The following is a 23,685-nucleotide window of genomic DNA, read 5'->3' as shown; positions in this document are numbered from 1 at the left end:
TTTTAAGCTAAAACGTCATTTAATTCATAGTTTTTCTTATTTTTGAATAATTAATTTTGGAGAAGCATTCTTCTTTAATTAAGAGAAATTCGATGATTACAGACAATAATCAATTAGTCTAATTATTTCTTAAAACTCAATTCTGCCTTTAATTTTTGAAAATAAAGTGTAGCTAATTACATAGTAAATCATTTAAATATTTTTTATGCATTTTTTAAGCATTATCTTATTATTAAAATAATATTTAAAACCAACAATTAAACTTGGATCCTTCATAATTACTAACTAAAAGGTCATATATTTCTATTCTAGCATTTGTTAATAATAATAAATTCATTTCTGTGAAGCAATCCATTATTATTAAGAAGAATATCATGATTACAGATTATTTTTGAAAGCTTAACATTGCTTTTAAATTTTGAAAAATAAAGTAGGAGCTATTTCAAAAATAACAAATACATTTATTTAAATATGTTCTGCAAATTTTTAAAATATTTCTAATTTTTAATACTTTAATTTAATAATCTACTTAGATCACTTAATAAAATTATTAAAATATATCATTTACTCTTTGTATTTGTAATGTTACTGATACCATTTTTAACTTAAAGATACAATTATAAAGCTTTTTTACATATGAATAATATTTACTTGATATAAAATCTAGTAAAAAATTAATAAACATGGAGATAAATAAAGCAAATGTCTATCTATCTTATAGCAATAAAGATCCTTTAAAAATTTCATAAATCTATTTAAAGCTGAAATAAAAAGAAATGTTGTTATCTTTAAATAAGTAAAATTATTTTTTAAAGACAATACTTAAAATTATTATAGCTTGCAAATAAATGAAATTAATCTAATTCTTCACATAAACAAGGGTCAAAAAATTATATTTTAGGCTTTATTTTCATCACATTCTTAATAATAACCATCTCTTTGAATGCATTATCTTCAGGAAAGGTTGGATATTTAAAAATGGAGTTAAATGGTTTTAGCTATTTTTATACGAGTAGGTTGTAAATTATTGATTGTGTTTTTCTAACTTTAATGATTGAAATTAAAATAAAATTGAATGGAACTTAGATTCAATAAAGAATTATATATTTATTAAATAGATAGAATGAATTTCCATAATTTAGACAATAAAAAATCATCTAACTACTTATTAGGCGAAAATTAATTAACATTTCTATTGTGTTCTAAATTAAGGATCGATCCAATATTTGATTTCATCTTAAGTGATTATTTCCTTCTAATAAACAAATATTATTTAAAAATGGAGTTAAATGTCTTAAATTTTTTTTATACGAGTGGGTTGTAAATTATTGATTGTGTTTTTCTAACTTTAATGCTTGAAATTAAAATAAAATTGAATGGAACTTAGATTCAATCAAGAATTATAGATTAAATAGATACATAGAATGAATATCCATGATTTAGAAAATAAAAAATTATTTAACTACTTATTAGGTGAAATTAATTAATATATCTATTTGGTTCTAAATTAAGTATTCAATCTTTGATTTCATCTTAAATGATTATTACCTTCAAATAAACAAAATATACCCTATTTCCTGATAAGCGAAATCGACAAAGTAGCTGAAGGAGCCCTAAATTTGGAAATTTAAAAAACCTCTACCTACTTTTTAACCTTAACACAAGGGCGAGAAAATGGATAATATTGTAATATATAATCAAATTATTAACTTATTAAATAAAATCTTTAAATAAATAACATTAGATATTTTATTTATTTTGCGAACTAAAACTTTATTATATTTTTGACTACATTTTTTAGGCGTACTTGAATTGATCTATTAAAAAAAGAGTGCAATTATAAAAATTGATAATGATTTATACGATTTCTCAAATGTAAATAAGGGATTATAAAATGATAAAATAGTAAAATATTGTAGTGAAAATAGTTTAGATGTAAATGAATTCAAAAATAAAAGCAAATCAGTTGTAAATACCATAAATATCATTTATTGCTTTTTTATTTCTATTCCATATTAAAAATAACAAAATTCTAAAGTTTTAAATAAATCATCTTGCACTTTTTAATTAAAGCATGCTTAAATGTAAAAAGTATAAAAACTTTTGTAATTTATTATTGTATTTAATTGTTCTTTATTATTGATGAATATAACAATAAATAATATTTTCTATTTTATTTTTAAAATATTCTAAATTACAGCTTTTATTTTTAAAATATTCTAAATAACAAGTAGATATAATTAATACTTAAATATAAATGCAATGTTTTATTTCATAATTTGATGAATCGATATACTTTCTTAATGATTAGATATGCATTAGAACTTTAGAAATGTTTGCATATTCTAAATATTATTAATATTTTTTTAATATTATAATTTGTTTAGAGATATATGAAATTCAGATTCGAAGAATAACAAGAAGGTTTATTGGCTAATTATTTATAATAAAAAAACAAAGTAGGGTGATTTAATTTTTACCTTAAATTCATATTGATTGATTAGCTTTATATGATTTATGAATAATTGATTGTTATGGGTACCAATTATTAAATTGAATCTATGTTAAGCAGTTAAGCAATTTTATATAAAGAAATATATAACAAAATTTAAAATAAGATTTTGGTACTACTATCTATCTATCTATTATGGTATCTGAATTAGCTGAATCAAAATGCTCCAGCTAATGATTTAATAAATACATATTTTGGTGCCAAAAGTGTTATAATGAGCAAGTAAATGCTGTTTTAGATAATTTATTTACAATAAATAAATAATTATTCTTAATATCAAAAATTAAAATTTACCCATCTCTTTTAATAGCCAGCTTGCTTTAATAAATAAAGTTAAGTAAAAAAAATATTAAAATCAAAGCTAGATTTCTTCAAAAACAATAAATAGACCTATAATTAATTCACCCTAAAAAATGCTGTTTGCTAAAAAGTTTAAGAATTTTTTTACTAAAAAAAGTAATTTTACTCTTTCTTTCTTAAAAAATTTTATTAGAAAGCTTTTTTAATATCAAGGCTTAAAGCATTCCGCATTTATCCTTTCATTATCATTAATAATACTCTTAATTTTATTTATAGGAATTTAAATTACTGGTGGAGTAGCCCTTAGTTTCGGATTATTAGCCTACATTTAGCATTAAAACCAAGATTCTTCATGCAGAGAAAAGAAGCATGTCAATTACTTTGACTTTAGGTAAAAAATTTTATATTGCACTTCAATTTGGCTCAACTTTTCATTAAAATCGCTTAAATAAAAAATCATAGTGTCCAAGTATTACCTCATCCAGATAAAATAGCAAAAGGAGGTGAAGATGCATACTTCGCTGATAAAAAGTAATATTTTTAAGATTGTGGATATCTGCCCTTTCATTATTAACCATTACAATAACAATCTAGCAGCAGATTTTGATATTTAATGTGTTTTTTGGATTTTTATTTTTAACATTATAAAATAAACAGCTTGTTAGCCGTTGCCGATGGCGTTGGAGGATGGGCCGAAAAGGGAATTGACCCAGCTGAATATAGCAGAGGTTTGATCAGAAAGTAATATTTTCATAATTTATTAAACAAAAATGAGGAAGAAAGAAAAAATTGAGCAAAGTATTTTTAAAAATGGCAGAGTTTTCATATAAAAGAAAAAAAGTAGAAAAAGCTATGAAAAATTAATTACTGCTTTAATAATAATTTGACTTACTTACTTTAAAAATAATACGTAGATTAAATTTTTGAATTTAGATGCAGAAAATTTTGTGAATTTTCATCTGTATAAAAATTGGATGATTTTTATGGATTTCAAATTATTTAATGTAATCAGCATGAATACCAAAAAAAAAAGAAAGAAAGAAATAGAGTGGGAAAGTTTCTATTTTTCTTCGTCTACTTTCACTAAATTAAATTGTTATTATTTTATAAAGCATATATCAATTTATTTATAATATTACGACATTTCAAACCAAAATTAATCATTTCTGATTAATTTATACAGAACCACTAACAAATTTAAGTAAAAATAACTAGAAATCTTGAAGTTAAGCCTACCAACAAAAAAGCACAAAATCTTTATTTAATTTCAGCCTTAAAAAAAAAATAATTAAATTTACTTTTTAATTTCTACTATTTTTCTATCATTCTTCCTACTCAACTTTCTCTCAAAAAATTGGAATTCTTAGAATCTATTGTTAATTCTTTGTTAAAAATTTAGCGTCGAACAAAATTACAAGTCAAATGTACTCAAGTACATCAGCAATCCTAAGCTTCTCCTCATACACTCTGCTTAAGCAACACAAATTATGGGATCAAGGTAAACTTTTCTATTAACTTTCTTAAATTAAAGTTAAATTAAAAAACGATATAAAAAGCACTCTTGTTTTGGTCACTGTTGACTAAGAAAAGAACATCTTGAAAACCTCCTACATTGGCGACTCAGGTTACTGCATCTACAGATTAGATGAACATAACTCACCAAGACTTGTCTTTGGATTTAAAGAGCAATAAAAGTCATTTAATTTCCCCTATCAGGTAACTAACTAATTAATTAATTATTCATTTATAATATTTACAATAAATTATTGATTGAATTTGCAAATAATTAGTAAAATTATATCCTAAAAATAACGAAAATTTACTTACTGATTTTTATTTTAAATAATACAGTTAGGTGGAATGGGTAATGGAGACAACCCTTCAACTGCTTTAGAATTTGAACACGAAATTAAAGATAAAGATATTGTAATTGTTGGTTCAGATGGCTTGTTTGATAACATGAGCTTTGAACAAATTAGATAACAAATAACTCAATATGTTATGAAGGATAAAATTGTTGATGTTCAATCATTAGCAAAAGATATAGGAGGTTAGGCTAAGACATTCTCTTTATCATGGTTATATGATTCTCCTTTTGCTTAAAAAGCAAGAGCCAGCAAACATTATTATATGGGAGGTAAGTCTGATGATATAACTGTTATTGTAGGACAAGTAAGAACTGATTGATTAGCTAAAATCTTTAATTTTATTTATTATAAAGCACTTTAAAACACTACTAACTTTTTATTAAAAATTTAAAATGTTCTATAGTTTATATCACTCTGTAATATCTATCTATCTCTATTTCTAATTCCTCTTAAATAAGCTTTTCCACAAAATTATTTTATTTTTTTAATCTCAAATTTTATTTTACAAAACAATTTAATTTCAAATAATTTTTTTATTCCAAAAAATTATAAAATTTACAAATTAAAAAAAATAAAAGGTTTATTAAATTTTAATTAATTTTTAAATAAGATTAAGGATTTATGAAAAAATTTTTTACTCTTTAAGTATTTTAACAAATAATTTTAAATTTATGCCCTCTAATTATCATTCACAAAAATTATATTGTCCATGATAAATTTTTCATGCTAATAAAGATAAAGCTTAAAAAATAGGTAATTAGATAGAATATAACTAATGTACAAAAACAAACTAATTACATTAAAAATAAAATTGAAACTAAATAAAATATAAAATATTTTTAAAAATAATTTAAAAAATTTATAAAATTAAATTATTTTATTAAGCAAGTTTGTTTATAAGAAAATATGTATTTCATTATTTAGAGAATGTTTAATATAACCAATCAAAGGCTTGATTAATTCCCTCTCCTGACATACAATTAGTATGTATTATATTGTAAAATATTTTGTTTTCTATATCATGAACTCCAACATATTATAATATTTCATTATCAGTATATTTGCATTTATCACTTTTATTAGCTAAAATTAGAACAGGTATTTTTTTATCAACATAGATCTTATCAATACAATCTTTGAAAGTATTTTGTAATAGTTATTAATAGCTAAAGTCTGAAGAATCAACAATGACAATCATTCCGTCTTTTCCTGGCATATAATGTCTAAATAAAGGGTATATTCTATCTCCGCCTCCTGATTCTGTAATTTCAAAAACAAAATCATTATATTATATTTCTTCTATATTAAACCCTATTGTTGGAATTGTTCTAACAACTTAACCTAATTTCATTCTATAAAGCATAGTTGTTTTACCTGAGCACCATAGTCCTAACATAAATAATTTTATTTTCTTTGGTTTAAACTACTATTGAACTTTTTAAAATATTTAACCCATTATTCTATTTGGTATTATTAATTTATTGCTTATATCTATTTAATCAATTAATTAAGTAAGTAAGTAATTAATTAATAATTTGCTTATCATTTGAAAATAGGAAAGTCTTATTTATGCTACTATCTAGAAGAAATATCACTCTAATTCCAATAGCTTTTTCTCATTACTTAAAATAAATATAAAGATGTTAAAAATAATTTTAGCTGTATTTTATAAACAAATTTAAAAAATTTATGATAATATGAATCAAATAATTTTAAATAGTTTTAATAATAAAATATTTATTGATTTTTTATAGCTTTAATTTTGATAATGTTTGTACAATCACAAAATCTTTATTATTTTTCATCAAAAAATCCTACTTTCCTTGTCAGAAAAAATAGGATATTTATTTTTAGTATTATTAAAAACTCACGTTAATGCAACAAAAAACTAAATTTAGCGAAATTATTTAAAAGTTCAAGGATTTATCTGCATTACAAGTAAGTTGTCAATCACTACTAGATACTGTTTATTATTCAAAAGATTCAATATTCTTCTTAATTGCTTAAAAATAAAAAACATACCTCTAAAACTCCATTTATGCAAACTTCAAAAGATTTTTTTAATTCTCTTAACCTTTTTTTTTGGAATTAGCATAAATTAAAGTTTTTTATGAAAGTTTGACATAATATTAATAAGTTATACATTAATCTATAATTAAAATCAAGTGCTATTTAATAGTATGTTTGTAAATGATCTTTATTTATAATAATAATAGAATATTAATCAAATAAAGGTTTTTATAAGTATAAAAAAGTGACAAAAAAGTTAGTCAAATATCAAAAGTTCTTTCGCAAATTTTAAACAATTTCAATTTTAAGGCAAATAAAGGAGAATAAAATGAATATGAAAGAAAATAGTTTAAATAAATGAGCTGATAAAAGAAAGAGAGTAAAAAAAGAAAGAAAGAAAGATTTTGTATTGAAGAATTATTATAAGGACAAACTCGATTATAAATTTATAAAACAATAATATATTATAACTATATGGTATTATAAATATTAAAATGATCCAACTTTTAATAAATAATGAAATTTATTGCATATCAGACATCTAACTAGTAGTATTTTATTTTATTTTTAAATTAATTATCAAACATTTATATAACTTAATCTTCATCCTAAATGTAATTCCATCTAATTTAAATAAATTAAATTATCTTTAATGGACATTCTTTCAAAATAATTTACCCAAAATGCAAATTTAAATTTATCAAATTCTGGTGATTTTTTAAGCAAACTGGAATACTCAAAATTCCTTTATCTGATATTTTATTTTCCCTAATTTACATAATTTATTCATTTGAATATAAACAAACTAATCATAATATGTAAATTATTTACTAGAAGTTTAAGCAAAGCTATTATATATTCGTTATAGATTTTAAAGAGTCACATAAAACTTATAAACCATTGTCAGTAATTTTATTGCATCTTTTATTTTTTTAAAAGTTTTATTCAATAACAATATTAAAATTAATTATTTTACAAAAACCATAATTCTAAATCTAAAAGGTGAGGGAATTTTTTTAACGCCTATGAAAGAGAAGATAATCCAGCATCCTCTATCAAATTTCCACTATTATTTAAATATAATCAAATAAATAAATTAATCAATAAAAAATTTAGTCATATCAAAATAAATAAATAACATGGTAATGATTTGTAGAAGATAAACTAAAGAGATGGAATATAAGTTTTGTGTTGAATAATAATGTGAATAAAATTTTCTTGTTTTAATTTGGATTAATAATTTATTTTAATCTTTTTAATAATAGATATTAAGATAGTTTTGAAAGGTTTTAAAGTGGATATAAAAGTAAATTTTAATATCTAAAATAGTGAGTAAGAATTTGAGTACCTAAAACTCCAAATTATTTTTTATGCGAGTGGGAATTGTGTGATGAAATCTGAAAAAATCTTGATGTGGATGTCTTCTAAATTTAGATTGCTGAAATTTAATTCTAGTGTAGAATTTTGTTGATAATTATCTTTTTGAGACTCTAACTTACATTTAATGAGCTCACATAAATCTTAAAAATCTATGTATTTAGAAAATAGCTATTCCCAATTAATATCCCAAGTTCTTTCTATAAGTTAAGGTATTTGATTATATTATTCCTTTTAAAATAGTTGTATTAGGGTGTTTAACTGGGGTCTTTACTTTTCGCTGTATTTAAGACACTGAGAAGCAACTTAATAAAGAAAGCTATTTCTTCTAATTTAATTTATTCCTTCCAAAGGTACTGTAAAGGGGATCATAAGTTACAAAAAGTTCTAAAACGAATAGCTAAAGTCTTCATAGTTATCTATCTCAAGTAGAATGATACCTAAACTAAATATATCAGACTTCAATTATAAATATTAATTCAATAAATAAGCTATTTGAAAAGCAACTTACTTTCATCGTTATTATATTTTTAGAGAACTCTGGTGCAGAATACATAGGTGTTCCTTTCTTGTTATAAAATAAACTATTTAAAATCTCCTATCAACATAAATTTATTTTTTTACATATGAGGCTTACTATGTCTGTTTATTTACTTCTTTAGCAAAACCAAAGTCAGCTACAGAAATTTAAAAAAAATAATTTATTGTTAATGTCTAAAAATAAATATTTTCATTAATTTAAATTCAATAAATTAATCATTTTAATTAAAAGATTAACATTTTGAAAGGTTTTATTCAATAAAAACTAATTAAGAATAAATAAATTTATGGTGTATTTTTAAATGTGAAAATAAAGAATATTCATTCATTTTATATTTTTAATATAAACTCTTTCTTGAATGGTAAAAAATAAATTTACTAAATAATCACTCTAATAAGCTAAAACAATGAATTATGTCAATATAATTGATTTAATAATGAATACCGTTTATTCTTTAATATAAATTTGTGTTTTATTAAAGTAATTGAGTTTCAAAAAAACTATAAGATGATAAAAATATTTAAAAATTGTTGAATTCAATCAGCTTATATTAGAGAATACACGGTAGTTATTGATCTATAAAGCATATTACTTTTTCAATATATTTAAAAACTAAGAAATAAGAAAATAGTAATATTTTACCTATTTTAATTTATACGCTATTAGATCCTTGAATACAAACCAATATATTTTAAGGTTTAATGTCTCTATGTATAATGTTTTTAGAGTGTAAGATATTTAATCCAACAATAATTTAATAAGCTATTTATATTTTAAGTGTTTCGTCAATAGAAAACTAAGTTTAGTTTGCTTTTAAGTATTGAAAAAGAGAACCTTTTTTAAAAAAATAGAATAATTATTAATAAAAATGAATAATTTAGTTACAGTCACACTTCTCCATTTGAATGATATAAAACTCTTTTTTTCCAATTTTAAGCATTTCTACTTCATAAATTTTAACAATATATTAAGATTAAAGACTTTAAACTACTTAGACTTCTGTCTCTAGTTACTCTTTGCTTTATTGATCCTCTATTAGCTATATTTTCAAAGCAACTATTCTATTCGATTCTCTGTTTAATGCTTCAATGACTATTCCCTAGCTTCCAGCTCCAAGAGCATTAAAGCATGCATATTTCTTCAATTAAATTATTTTATTTGCCAGCAATTAAGCGTCTTATCCAAATTACTACATGAGAATATTGAACAATTTGATCTTATTTTAATTAATTAATTTATATATATATTCATATAATAATAAAAAAGTAAAATTGCGAATATTTACTTCTTCGTCTTCTTCTGATGGTGGCTGAATCGAGAATATTATCAAATCCTAGTTTTTATTAAGAGATTTTTGTCTTTCAATCAAGCTTTAAAGGTAATATTAACTCTATTGTCTTTAGCTTGGGTTTTTATGCAAGCATCTTTGAATTATTTTATAAAGAAAAGTATCTTTTTTGATGTTATCAGATATAGGAAAGATATTTTCTGAAAAGTTAGCTTGAAATTGTAGATATTTTTCAAAGCTAATATTAGTAAATTAAAATGAAGGAGTATCAAGCTGTGCAAGGACTAATCCAAGTCTAAACAAATCACTCTAATAAAATTAATTATTATTAAATAATAAGCTCATAAATAAATAGATAAATTTTATACCTTTTTATGGTATTGGTTAAGATAGGCCTCAAGAGGTTGATATACATCAATATATTTCTGTATAATTAAAAAAAAATATAATTAATTACAAGATTTATGTAAACAAGCGCAATTTAATTAAATATCCAACCACAAAATTAATATATTTATCAAAGTAAATTACATAAGAACTGACTGGATTAGTAATTTAGTTGAATTCCTAAGAAAAGTCTTCTGTGTTGTTTGCTTATAAATCGGCTTTAGGATTAAAAAATAAAATCAATTCAACGATTTTTTTGATTTGAATAATAAAAGAGTAACTTAGTCTTACCTAGTTTGACAGTAAAATTTCCATTTTCATAAAAATACAAAATATTTGAAGGTTTTATATTCCTGTGGCAACTTCCGCATTAATGAAATATGTTCAAAGCATCAAATAATTATATAGCCATCCTTTCTTTTTACCAATCTTTTAATTCAATGCTTTTAGTTCTCAGCTATAGAAATAAGTCTTCGAAGTTGCCTTTAGTATTTTTAAACAAACATTTATTGAACGAATTAAATTGAAATAATTTACCATTAGCAAACTCCATTTCTTAAATATAGAACAAATCTATTTTGCTCTCTTAAAAATCACTTTGCAAAAAATAACTATCATCAACTTGATGAATATAATTTTCCTTTCCAAGGGATCTTACTGCATTAACCAAAATATCTAAATCTTTTATTTCCTTTTCATTGTGTCTATTAATTTTTTTGATTTTAACTACAAACTAATCATTAACTTTGAGCACTAGACTTTGCTTACCTGTTCCAATGTATTTAAACTACACATAAGAAGGTTTCTTTTCCGTAAGCAGTTGCAAACATCCTTTTATTGAATAATAATCGAAAGAGCTTTCTCTCTCTATTTAGTTAAATATTTTGAGAGAAATATTCTTTAGATTTAAAGCTTCGCTTACTTTGCTATTATTCTTCTTCTTGATCATCATCTATTTTTAATTTTTATGTGCTAATATTATTAAAAACTATTAATTTTGTTGAAGATAGAAATATATTATTAATGCGCAGATTTTAGGTTCTTAATAATATTTAATTTCTTTGATTTTCTTAAGCATAAAAATCTTTATACTTTTTGATACTTCATATTACCAACACATAAACACACACATACACTGACTGACTGACAGATTATATCTATTTTAACTTCTCAATTTTTATGATACCCACATTAATACTTACAACTTATCGCTCTTGTTTAGCATATATTCTTTTTATAGTAACCGATCGCTTTTTCAATTTATTAATAAAATATTCAATAAGCATAAAAAAATAAATCTTTCCTCCTCAAAATAATTCATTTCATTTCTTGAATTTAAATGTTTGTCCCTGTTTGAGATTTAATTTTCATGCATCTTGATTTGAAAATTTAAATTAATTTTTTTAGATTATTTTAGTTTAATTAATAATTAAACAATGTTTTGTTTCATAAAAATCAACAAAAAAGTAAATTTTTTAGACTAACAAAAAAATAAAAAATAAAAAAGCGGTTAGCCCGCCGTGGGGCTCGAACCCACGACCACAAGATTAAGAGTCTTGCGCTCTACCGACTGAGCTAGGCGGGCGATTCAGTAATTATTTATTAATTAACTAAAACTTTTCTTGATTTTTAAATAAAATAGAATAATTCATTCATAGCTTTCATTTGAATATACATATAAAAGGATTGTAATTAAAAAACAAAAAGCGGTTAGCCCGCCGTGGGGCTCGAACCCACGACCACAAGATTAAGAGTCTTGCGCTCTACCGACTGAGCTAGGCGGGCAATTCAATAGATAATAGAGATATTTAAAACTTTTGCTTAACTAATCAAACCTGATTCTAATTCAGAAAAGAACATTCATTCATATTTAGATATTAATAATTAAGAATTAGTGAAATCAAAAAATTATAAAATAAAAAAAAAGCGGTTAGCCCGCCGTGGGGCTCGAACCCACGACCACAAGATTAAGAGTCTTGCGCTCTACCGACTGAGCTAGGCGGGCATTATATTATCTATAAATCTAATCTCATGTTTCTTTTAAGCTTTTACCTAAAATTTAATTATTTTAACAAATCGATCAATATCCCCATATTATTTTTCTTTGCTTCAATAATGAATTAGCTATTATGATTACATTTTTTTAACCAATCAATTAATCATAATAAATAAACCTATTATATTCTTATATTTAATTTGCTGAGTATAAAATATTCTAACCACACCTAAAATTTAATTCTTTTAACAAATCGATCAATATCGCCATATTATTTTTCTTTGCTTCAATAATTAATTAGCTATTATGATTAAATTTTTTTAATAAATCAATTAATCACAATAAATAAACCTATTATATTATAATATTTAATTTGCTGAGTATAAAATATTTTAACACCCCCTAAAATTTAATTCTTTTAACAAATCGATCAGTATCGCCATATTATTTTCTTTGCTTCAATAATTAATTAGCTATTATGATTACATTTTTTTAACCAATCAATTAATCATAATAAATAAACCTATTATATTCTTATATTTAATTTGCTGAGTGTAAAATATTTTAACCACACCTTACAACCAACAAAAGTATGCAAATTTCATATATGACATAAGCAATTAATTTATTTTAGTAATTAAGAGTGAAAGAAATTATTAATATTCTTCCTATCAAAAAAGGCTTAAAAAAGAGAATAAGTCTTAAAAAATAAATTTATTTAAAACTATTTTTGACAAGAAAAATAAATTATCATGATTGATTTGAAAAAATAGCCTCTATTTTGATCGTTTTATTTAGAAAAAAGATTACATGTATGTTGAATGATAAATTTTATGCTATTTAAATTGATTGTTTAATAAAATATCAAAAAATAACAAATTTGTTTGATTTTATTAGTTATTATAATTTACATTGCATAATTTAAGATAATAACAAATAAACAAATTATTGAAGAAAATTACAACTTAAAACATGAAAACTTTTCATTTTAGAGTTTTTGAGCAAGGATTATTTTTTATGACTTAACTTTTTTGTTTGTATTTAATTCATTTGAATTTCTAAACGAATTACTTTCTATAAATAATTCAATTTGATAATTTTATTTTAATCAAATATCGAATTTTAATGAATGAATAAATAAAAAATTATGCTCGTAAAAGGAGTTTGTTTGATATAGTTAAATGCTGCCAATATTCATTCATGAATAGTAAATAAGCAAAGCCAGTGTAAGCTATTCATTTATTTTTAAATTTTCTACTGAAGCAAATTGAAAAAGTTTTTATAAAACAATTTATTTTTAAATCGAGCCTCTTAAAACTTGCAAGTCTTAAATACTAAATTAATTTTAATCTAAGAACGCCAGAAATATAATTTTTTTTTTTTGTTACAATTTTTAGATTTAAAAATTCTAATTTTTTTACTTCATTAACTAATTGTTAATTTTAGAATTGTAAAATGGAAAAGTTAATAAATAATTAATGACATGTAATTTACTTGTAAATAATATAAAATAATTGATAAATTTATTAGTTTTTAAGTATCTAAATACCACATAATTTATGTTTTTTATATGTTATATTGTATTACCACATTCATATTACAGAATTTCAAGAGATAACTAGTTAGCCTTCAAAAGAGATTTCAATTTACATCTTATTTCTTTTTTTTGATTTAATTATTTATGAAGATTTACTTAGCTCTATTAATCGGCTGAAATTAATTTTTAGGTAAAAAGTGAGAAGAATTTAAACAAAGTCTAATAAGTGCATATAACATTAAAATGAATTCTTTTTTTAATGTTTTTTTTATTTTCGCTGCTTTTTCTTACATTTTTGAATGCTAAGATGCCATCCCTTATTAAGTCAGCAGCAATGTCTACTAAATTGAAGTAAAATTACTTCCATTAAATGCATCATTTCTAAAAAAAATCTTATTAGGAAACTTCAGCAATCATTTATAAATCGTTTACTGAGAATAAATGGAGATACAGCTTATATGATTAAAATGGAGCTATAACTGCTACTTATGTAATCGATGGATTATAGGATTTAGCATAATCATATTATTTCATTGAATAAGTATGCTTTGTTTTTATTTTAGATACATATCATCATTTATATATTAAATACAAAAAAATAGAATAACCAACTTTACATATATACTCAAAATACACCTTAATATTAATTGATTGACTTAAGCAAGCTTACAAGTGGATAAAGTGGGTACTTAACTACTAGCGTCTTAGCAAATTCTAACATTCCATGCTCAACAGGAGGAATGATTAGGAGATACGTAAGATTTATTCATGATAAATGGCATAATTAAATTAATTAATATTAACATAAAGGGGACTTATTATTTCTTAATATGTTTAACTCCACCGTTTTATCTCTAAGAAGCAAGCTTATCAGCTTTATAATCAACGACAAGATAATATACCTACTAAAATTATATTTAGTCTTAAGTATATTTAATGTTTGATCAGTCTCTGTTGGTTTACAAAAATAACCTTTTCACTAATCTTAGCAATGTTTCTAATGCCGGATACATATTAGTCGATGTAATAAAATAAAAATAATTGGTTTATTTTAATTAAGATTTTTAGCTTACAGTTTTTTACAAGTTAACATAATATTTCTAATTATTTATAAGTTAAATGGTCATATATATATTTATAATTAGTAACAATTCGATGTATTTCTTTAAGATCTTAAGCTCTGCAAGGGAGTATTAGATATCGGATCAAAGACTTTTTCTTGCACAAATGTATAAGATTTAAAAGCGTAAAATTAATAAGATGTATTAATATCCAAAGTCTTTTTATCTAACGGAGTAAATTAACTTAAATGTTTAAAAACAGCAGATTTATATATTAAAAATATTAATTATTTTTGAAGGTGAATTTAATTTTTGGAAGAGATTAAGTTGCTAAAAGGTTCAATGTATATGATGTTGCTACTATGAATCCAGTCACTAGATATGGATCATCAATAACAAATTTGGGTGTTTAATTAGAGTTTGTTTAATATGGTGTAAAATCTTAAATATATTAATTAATTAATTATTTAAATATTTTATTTTAAATTTAGTACATCTTTTACACAGGGAAAAATTGCTAGTATACTGCTTTGTATAATCCAACTACTTAGTAAGTACAAATTTCGGAGGCTTTTACAAATCTGCCTAATAATTACATGCTTGTTAATCCTCCATTTTACAACTTTAATTTTTAGTAGGTAATATTCAACTCACCACCAACAAATACAAAATAAATAATATTTTTATTTAATTATCAGGGAAGTACAATATTTTTAAGTTAAGGCACTAATAAATTTCTTTATAATATTAATCAAATTTATTAAATGTGTTCAAATACATAATTTATTTAGCTAAACTCTTAATGTGGTTCAAATTGCCCATCAACAGCTATTACTGACACTAAAACAAATAAATGTTATTGCGATTAGAATGCTATCAACTTAGATAATTCATGCTAGTGCTCAAAAAATTATTACTTAATTAATTAGAATCAGTGTAAAATTTGTACTCCATACTGCTAAAACTGTATTAGCTAAAACTAATGCTAATCATGTTAGAGTGGTTTTACTCTTTAAATGGATGGCACTTGTAAATGCAATGATGGTACTTACTTGAAGTAATTTTTATACGTTTATATAAAATTATTTTGAAATAAAAATAAATCATTTTAATTAAGCAAAACAATTAATTGATTTTATTCATGAATTAACTTGATATTTTAAAGCAATAATTTAAAATAGATTTTTAATAACTTAAAAATAAATTTTAAAACCATTATCAATCGTATTTCCTCAATTTTGTATTTTTTGAGGATTTTTTAGAAAAAATTTTGAAAATCGAGCTTAGCCCCCCCCCCCCCCATAAAAACAAACTAAAACTTAAATTTTGATTTATTTTAAATACAGTTTATAAAAATAGATTTTAGAATTAGAATTGAAATTTATATTAAGAAAAAAAAATAATCAAATTTTATAATTAAAATTTTTATTATTTACGAGAAAATTGTTTAAAAATTTAATTTCTTCTAATTTTGTAATAATTTTTTATTCTTGTTTTTTATTTAGCAATAATGTATGCTAACCGTGTGATGGATCTTGTTTAACTTGTAACGATTCTTCAAAGACAAGTTGTTTAAGTTGTCCTCCAAACAACTATTTAAATCCAGATAATTCTTGTGATAGTTGTAATAAAAATAAGTATTTTATTTAAGGAACTAAATGTGTTCCTTGTGATTCATCATGCCTAACCTGTAATGGAAATTTAAATATTAATTGTTTAACATGTCCTTCAGGCTAATATCTATTCTAAGATGGTACCTGTAACGTATGTAATGTAAATAGTGGCTTTTATATAAATAATGATAAGTGTTTAAAATGCGATTCATCTTGCTTAACATGCAGTGACTCTACTTCAACAGGTTGCCTTACTTGTCCTGTAAATAAATATTTGTTTTAGAATTATTCATGTGATACTTGCTAAGTTAATGCAGGATATTTCATAAGTAGTAATAAATGCCTTCCTTGTGACTCTACATGCTTAACATGTAATGGTTCTTTAAACAACAACTGTCTTACTTGTTCTTCAGGAGTTTACTTGCATTAGGATAATACTTGTGGCAATTGTGACATTTAAAATAGTTATACTATACAAGGTAATTAGTGTCTTAAATGCAATTCAAATTGTTAAACATGCAGTGGTCCTTAACCAGAAAATTGTTTGACTTGCGTTTTAGGTATGTTTCAATTTACAGATGGAACTTGCAGCGTATGCAATTTAAATAATGGCTATTATATTAATAACAATAAGTGTTTAAAATGCGATTCGTCTTGCTAAACATGCAGTAGTTCTTCTTCGACAAGCTGTCTTACATGTCCCTAGAATACATATTTATATTAGAATAATTCATGTAATATTTGCTAAGTTAATGCAGGATATTTCATAAGTGGTAAGTAATGTCTACCATGTAACTCTACGTGCTTAACATGCAGTGGTCCTTTAAAAAATAACTGTCTTTCTTGCCCTTAAGGACAATACTTGCATTAAGATAATTCTTGTGGCTCTTGTAATGTCTAAAATGGCTATTTTATTAAAGGTAATTAATGTCTTAAATGTGATCCAAGCTGTTAAACATGTAGTGGAACTTTAGCAACGAATTGCTTAAGCTGTAATTCAGGAAAATATTTATTTTCAAATAATTCTTGCAATTTATGTGATACTAATAAATCATATTTTATTTAAGGAATAAACTGTTTAGCTTGTAATCCTATTTGTAAGACTTGCAGTGGAGGTAGCAAAAATCAATGCTTATCATGCTTTGATGGCTATTCCCTTTTCAGCAATACTTGCTAGGAGTAATATCTCCAATACAACTCTGGCATATTCACTTAAAGCAAAATAAATGAAGCAAAAGATCAAATTTAAGCTTCCTCTGAAGCATCTTTAGCTGGAACAACAATTTTGAGTTCAATTTAAAACATAATTTCCCAAACAAGCTTTGGAATTCTAACAAATAGTTTAGTTTGCTAAAAGCTCAGCTTTTTACTTCTAATTGATGTTCCTATTCCTGCCCAAATCTACCTACCTCTAAAAGCAATGAAAGGTAAAGCAATTACTTTTCCATATTTCACTTTTATTAAAATTTTTATTTTTATTTTATAGATTAATTTCCGTCAAATCAGTTTAAAATGCTTAACTTTTTTTAGCCGCTGATAAGCAATAACTAAAATTAGTATTAAGACTCTAGATACGAAATAGTTGGTCTTTCATTTAACATCCTTCAAACATGTGGACAATCAACCATAATATTTGGCATTTGCATTTTTGTATTTGGAACTTTTTACATTCTGATAAAATACATAAAAAGTAACAGAGTTTTATCGATAATTGTCCTAATTTACTAAAAACTATTTTCAGGTTTTTTGATTCAGTTTTTTTAACTCATCTCAACAATGTTTGTTTTAGGAGTTAATCAATAATTAAAGTAATTCTTCTTTGACATTTAGGGTAGCTTGCCAATTGGATTACAAATAAACCTAGTTACTATTTACATAGTTGTAATAATAATAATATTTTATGAACAAATTAAATTCCTGAATAAGACTAAAAGCTCTAACAAACAATACGATTTCATTTAATTAAACAAAGAAAAAATATTAAATGGAGCTGTTTATGGAAACAAAATAAGAAGAAATTTCATGATAATTTACCTATTTTTTGAATCTTTTCTCATACCAACATTATACATTTAATTTAGTTTTACATGGAAAATAACCAGCACAATTTCAATTGCCTTATAATTTCTGGAATTTGCTATTATCCTTTTTTATATGCCATTTGAATCTAAACTCTCAAATGGTTACTTTATAACAAATGGATTTTTGTGGCTTTGCCTATATTGTTAATATTTAGCTATAAATATATTATGTTAAAAGCCAGATCTTAACAATTACTCTAAAAATATAGATATCTTAAGCTACTCTGCTTTAATAACCATTCAAATTATTATATTATAATAAAGTGCCTACATCATACTAGCTATTCTAGTGCAATTATATGAATTCATTCAGCAAAAAAGATTAAAAAGAATGAATTCACTTAATAGCGATAAAATAAATAAAAACAATCTGTCTAATTTCACTGAATAAAATGAATTTAGTTCAATAAAACTTAACAACAAAAGCCTCATTAAGCAAAGACTAAATCTCACATACTACGAAAGAGAAATGGTTTAATAAAAATAATTTAATAGCTTAGTTTCTAGCCAAATTTGGGTAAGATTGCAGCCAAGGCATAAAGAAACAAAAAATAGTTTTCTATGAAATCATAACAATCCTCTATATTTATTCTTACTAAATTATATTAAAATAATAAATTAAATATTTGTAATAAAATCATAATTTATATCTAACAAACTTCATAATAAAATTTACTCTTAAATTATTTATTAAATAAAATTTCTAATTAAATATTTTCATTTAATATAATTAAAAAATTAATTGCCTAAATTTTATAATTTTTTGATCTAAGTATAAAATCTTTTCATAGGGTAGATAGATAGATAGATAGATAAATAGAGGAGATTGAGCTGTTTATTAATTTGTCGCCACAAAGTTTTTGTCAAAAATGAATAAGGGATAGAGAATCCCCTTAATTAATTTAATCAAAAAGGAGGAGTATATAATTATTAAAATTAAAAAAACAGAAATTAGAAATTAAATAGCAAAAATTAATTTTATGTCTCTGAATTTCACTTACTTATATAATTTAGTTAAAATTATATACAAATTTGACAAAATGAAAACAAAAATAATATAAAAAATTTGAAGTTAAATAAAATAATTATTGTGTTAAACATAATCAATATGAATAAAATAGATGGAGATAGATCATAAATTCCAAATATCTTTAAGATTTTATTTAAATCCCTTAGTAGGAAACCATTTTTTTAATTAATCAAGATCTCTTTTATATTTTTTGAGTTTCTATTATTTTTCTGCCTTATTTTCAGCAGTTTAATCAGGTTCTTCTAAATCTTTTTCCATTTTTTTGGTTTCTTTTTCAAGGAAGCTAATGAAATCACTTCTTTTAATTCTTTCATTTGTTGTCATGTTATCTTTTATCATAGAGAAGTGATAGAGTAAGAACAATGTTAAAGTTATTCCCATAATTATGCAAAGAATAATTATGAATACGAACATTGTCTCCTTGTAGAATAAGTACTATATAAAATAAATAAAATATTTACATTCTTCTGTTAATGTTTTTTGATAATTTACTTTTAATATGATTGACCAGTTAGCATCAATTACTTCATTTGATCCTGGGATTCTAAATTTTGCATAGAGTAAGTTAGAGTCCAAAACTATTCCATATAAGCATAGGATACCTATAATACCACCATACAAAGTCAAGAGAGCATGAGATCCTATAAACAATAAGAAATATTTATAGTTTTTTTCTCCAACACATTATCTAATCCTATAAAATAAATAAATAAATAATTTATTTTTTACAAATTTTATTTATGGTTTTATTACCAAATGCAATGATGATCAAATCTAGCTACACACATATTGCAAGTCTTGCAATGTTTAGATCTAGCAGGTCTATTTTTATAATAATTTTAAAAAGAATTCATCAAAAATCTTTTTAAATTCTTATTTTGATAAATGCTTTTAATCTATATTTTGATAGAATAAGTCGAAGGAAGCACACATAAAAAACTTGAAATCTAAAAAAGAATGATTTAAATTGTTTTACTTTACTATGTTGCAAGTTGAGCAGTTGTTACCCTTTTCAAATAAAACATCATCGTAATACTTTTCATAGGTTTTTGTATATTGCTTCACATTTTCTTTGCTTATTTTTCCTGGACTGACTTTACAAGCTAGGTAATAACTGTAAAAACAGAAGAAGGCAAAAAGAGAGCCAATGTAAATGTGGATACTTGAGACTTACTAATTAGGAAAGTGTTTAAATAGACCAAAATTGCAATAAACGACAAATCCACCTCCTGCAACTATGACATAAAATATTTAGACTAATGGGTGATTTGTATAACAAAGATAGTTAATTATTTTATCAGCAACTCTAAAGAAAATGTTAGGCTATTTGTTAGAATCTTTTGATGAACTTTTTATTTATAAAATTTAATCTAAATATCATTTTTAAAGTCCATATTTTGATTTTTTAGCAAGTCATTTTTACTTATTTATTCAGCAATAAAATACAATTTTCTAATAAATCAATTCTCATTTAAAATAAATAAATAAATAAATAAATGGAAAACAATCAAAATCTCATCTTGAGAAATCAATTTATGCTAAAAATTTATCTAATTTGAATGCTTTGAGATGTCTTAGCTTGTATTTCGCTGTAATGTTTTAATTATGTGCATTTGAGAGGCTTATAACATTTAAGACTTGTTTTTCTATCTCATAAAATAAACATGATTAAAATGGATATGTTACCTATAAAGGGAAGGAATGAGTTTATAAACAAATCTATGAGCTTTGCCTAAAATGCCCTAAGAATTAGGATCCGCACACATGATCAAATACAAGCATGCTCCTACAAATAAAAATTGCAGAAAAAATATTACAAAAGTTGTTAGCTCAAACATTTAAAACGATATTTTTATTAATCAATTAATCAACCTATTTATCTATCTATCTACCTTTTAATTACTACTAAACTCAACTAATATATTAATTTATATTTTAAATGAAATGTATAAATAAATCTGAAAATCTTTTTTTTTTATCCGAAATTGATATTGACAAAGATTTTTTACTAAATTTCCTATATACCTATATACATAAATACCTACCTACCTACATACCTAACTACTTGGAATCACAAAATAGAAAGATTTAAATAGATGTATGTGCAATATCTAAATTTAATATTAAAGATTCATGTATTCAAATTATGATTGTTTGTTTTGTAATTTTTCATTATAAATACATGATAAAATAGGTCTATTTTATTTAAAAATTTTAAATGGCTCCAAAATAAATGTGTTGGTTGATCTGATCGTATTCAGAAACAAGATATAATAAACAGTTTTTAGTAACTCTAAATTTTTGAATAAATAGTATTTAAGCCAAAGCCCTTTATTTATTAATATGTAAATAATCTAACAATAAAAAATTATTTTTGAATGAAAATAAAAACATACAAAAAAAATTTGTATAAATTTAAAAGAAATAAATATGAGTTAATAATAAAAAAATATTTAAAATTTGAATTACTAAATAATCATAAAAAAATTTATTCATATTTTTACCAATTATAATGAGTGGATTTAATTTAAAAAGATGATTTAATTAGTTAATTATAATTAGTTTTTAATATTATGTTTTTTTATATTACATTATATATTTTAAGTTAGTTAGTTAATTATAATTATTTTTTAAAATGATATTGAAATTAATTTTAATTCAATTTTTGATCAAGCTATTTGATAAAATTAACAACTAAATACATAATGAAAGGAATGAATGAATGAAGTCTTGCTTAGTATTTATTTATCATGATTTTGCATATAGTTAGTTAGTTAGTTAGTTAGTTAGTTAGTTAGTTAGTTAGTTAGTTAGTTAGTTAGTTAGTTAGTTAGTTAGTTAGTTAGTTAGTTAGTTAGTTAGTTAGTTAGTTAGTTAGTTAGTTAGTTAGTTAGTTAGTTAGTTAGTTAGTTAGTTAGTTAGTTAGTTAGTTAGTTAGTTAGTAAGTTAGTTAGTTAGTTAGTTAGTTAGTTAGTTAGTTAGTTAGTTAGTTAGTTAGTTAGTTAGTTAGTTAGTTAGTTAGTTAGTTAGTTAGTTAGTTAGTTAGTTAGTTAGTTAGTTAGTTAGTTAGTTAGTTAGTTAGTTAGTTAGTTAGTTAGTTAGTTAGTTAGTTAGTTAGTTAGTTAGTTAGTTAGTAAGTTAGCTATTTAAAAAAATATAATAAATATTTTATAACAAAAAATATTTTAAGTAATAAGCATAAATCAAATAGATTTAAAAGATTTATAATTTTGATAAACTATCTATATTAATAAATATTAAATTAATAGAAATTTAAACAAATGTTTAAAATGTTTAGCTTAAAAAAAAGATTAAATTTTGAAAATCTGATATAATAATTATCTGAAATTAAATTTTGTAAATTTTTTTATTTATTTATTTATTTATTTATTAATTATTTCTTAGTAGGAGAATCTCATAAAAGATTTAAGTCAGATTCTTCAACTCCACTTTATTTGTCTAAATTATCTTCAAATTCTTAGATATTACTTAATTTATTATTAATATATTTGTTATACTTTTGATTTCCATAAAGTCTGTATTGTTTTTATTTGAGATTTCTAATATTATTTTATTTATTAATTGAAGAAATAATTTTTATTTTAAATAGTTTTTTCTATTTGATACTATTTAAAATAAATTATAAAATTATTAGCTAAAAGAATAAATCATAAGAATTCAAAGTAATAAGCAAGTTTCTTAAATCAAAAAGATTAGTTGTCTTTAAATAATATTTCTTTTGATAAACACTGGCGAATAAAAGATGAATAAATATTAAATGCTTGAATTATATAATATATTTTATTATATAATATTTTGAAAAAGTTTTTTTAAACTAAAATATAAATAGATAGACATATAGATTTTATAATTGTTTTATATTATAAATATCATTCATATTTTTGTAAGTAAATAAATTATTTATAAAAAATAAAAAATTTAAAAATTAAATTTACTTAAATAAATTAATTCCTCTTAAGCAAACCCTCTGTTTTCTCCAAAAAAGATCAAATAATTTGAAAATTTTAATATTATATTATATCTTATCAAATTATATAAATGCCAAGCTTTTATATACCAGTTA

At 22.6% G+C, this 23,685-nt stretch overlaps 5 protein-coding genes across 5 annotated transcripts; 2 read left to right on the top strand and 3 right to left on the bottom strand. All coding sequences in view use genetic code 6, as the record gives it.

The window, feature by feature from the left end:
• Positions 1 to 2,925: 2,925 nt before the first annotated feature.
• TTHERM_00777390 (serine/threonine phosphatase 2C) lies at positions 2,926 to 4,999 on the top strand (the record flags this gene model as incomplete). The annotated part of the gene is made up of 7 exons (XM_001021271.3): positions 2,926 to 2,968; positions 3,089 to 3,203; positions 3,275 to 3,343; positions 3,470 to 3,553; positions 4,212 to 4,310; positions 4,369 to 4,528; positions 4,664 to 4,999. 7 exons carry the CDS (start codon positions 2,926 to 2,928, stop codon positions 4,997 to 4,999), a joined length of 906 nt encoding a protein of 301 aa, XP_001021271.1.
• Positions 5,000 to 5,593: 594 nt separating this feature from the next.
• On the bottom strand, positions 5,594 to 6,136 carry TTHERM_00777380 (ADP-ribosylation factor family protein; the record flags this gene model as incomplete). Its single annotated transcript, XM_001021270.1, has 1 exon — positions 5,594 to 6,136. The coding sequence occupies one exon, from the start codon at positions 6,134 to 6,136 to the stop codon at positions 5,594 to 5,596; it is 543 nt and encodes a 180-aa protein (XP_001021270.1).
• Positions 6,137 to 7,934: 1,798 nt separating this feature from the next.
• On the bottom strand, positions 7,935 to 11,463 carry TTHERM_00777360 (kinase domain protein). The gene is made up of 10 exons (XM_001021268.2): positions 10,821 to 11,463; positions 10,575 to 10,766; positions 10,428 to 10,501; positions 10,265 to 10,321; positions 9,894 to 10,205; positions 9,494 to 9,824; positions 9,251 to 9,442; positions 8,692 to 8,744; positions 8,579 to 8,631; positions 7,935 to 8,526 (listed from the first exon to the last, which is right to left on the bottom strand). Exons 1-9 carry the CDS (start codon positions 11,413 to 11,415, stop codon positions 8,581 to 8,583), a joined length of 1,857 nt encoding a protein of 618 aa, XP_001021268.2. The 5' UTR covers positions 11,416 to 11,463; the 3' UTR covers positions 7,935 to 8,526; positions 8,579 to 8,580.
• A 2,596-nt stretch (positions 11,464 to 14,059) lies between these two features.
• Positions 14,060 to 19,136, top strand: TTHERM_00777320 (transmembrane protein, putative; the record flags this gene model as incomplete). Its single annotated transcript, XM_001021267.2, has 11 exons — positions 14,060 to 14,167; positions 14,217 to 14,357; positions 14,419 to 14,571; positions 14,627 to 14,839; positions 14,962 to 15,111; positions 15,177 to 15,311; positions 15,369 to 15,515; positions 15,576 to 15,934; positions 16,383 to 17,917; positions 17,977 to 18,180; positions 18,232 to 19,136. The coding sequence occupies 11 exons, from the start codon at positions 14,060 to 14,062 to the stop codon at positions 19,134 to 19,136; spliced, it is 4,050 nt and encodes a 1,349-aa protein (XP_001021267.2).
• Positions 19,137 to 19,703: 567 nt separating this feature from the next.
• TTHERM_00777310 (DHHC zinc finger protein) lies at positions 19,704 to 21,439 on the bottom strand (the record flags this gene model as incomplete). Its single annotated transcript, XM_001021266.3, has 5 exons — positions 19,704 to 20,036; positions 20,094 to 20,295; positions 20,355 to 20,423; positions 20,578 to 20,949; positions 21,288 to 21,439. The coding sequence occupies 5 exons, from the start codon at positions 21,437 to 21,439 to the stop codon at positions 19,704 to 19,706; spliced, it is 1,128 nt and encodes a 375-aa protein (XP_001021266.2).
• Positions 21,440 to 23,685: the final 2,246 nt, after the last annotated feature.

The sequence above is a fragment of the Tetrahymena thermophila genome (assembly GCF_000189635.1).
Source record: "Tetrahymena thermophila SB210 genomic scaffold scf_8254549, whole genome shotgun sequence".
In the NCBI taxonomy this organism is placed as follows: domain Eukaryota; phylum Ciliophora; class Oligohymenophorea; order Hymenostomatida; family Tetrahymenidae; genus Tetrahymena; species Tetrahymena thermophila.
This window is presented reverse-complemented; position numbering and strand designations above follow the sequence as displayed.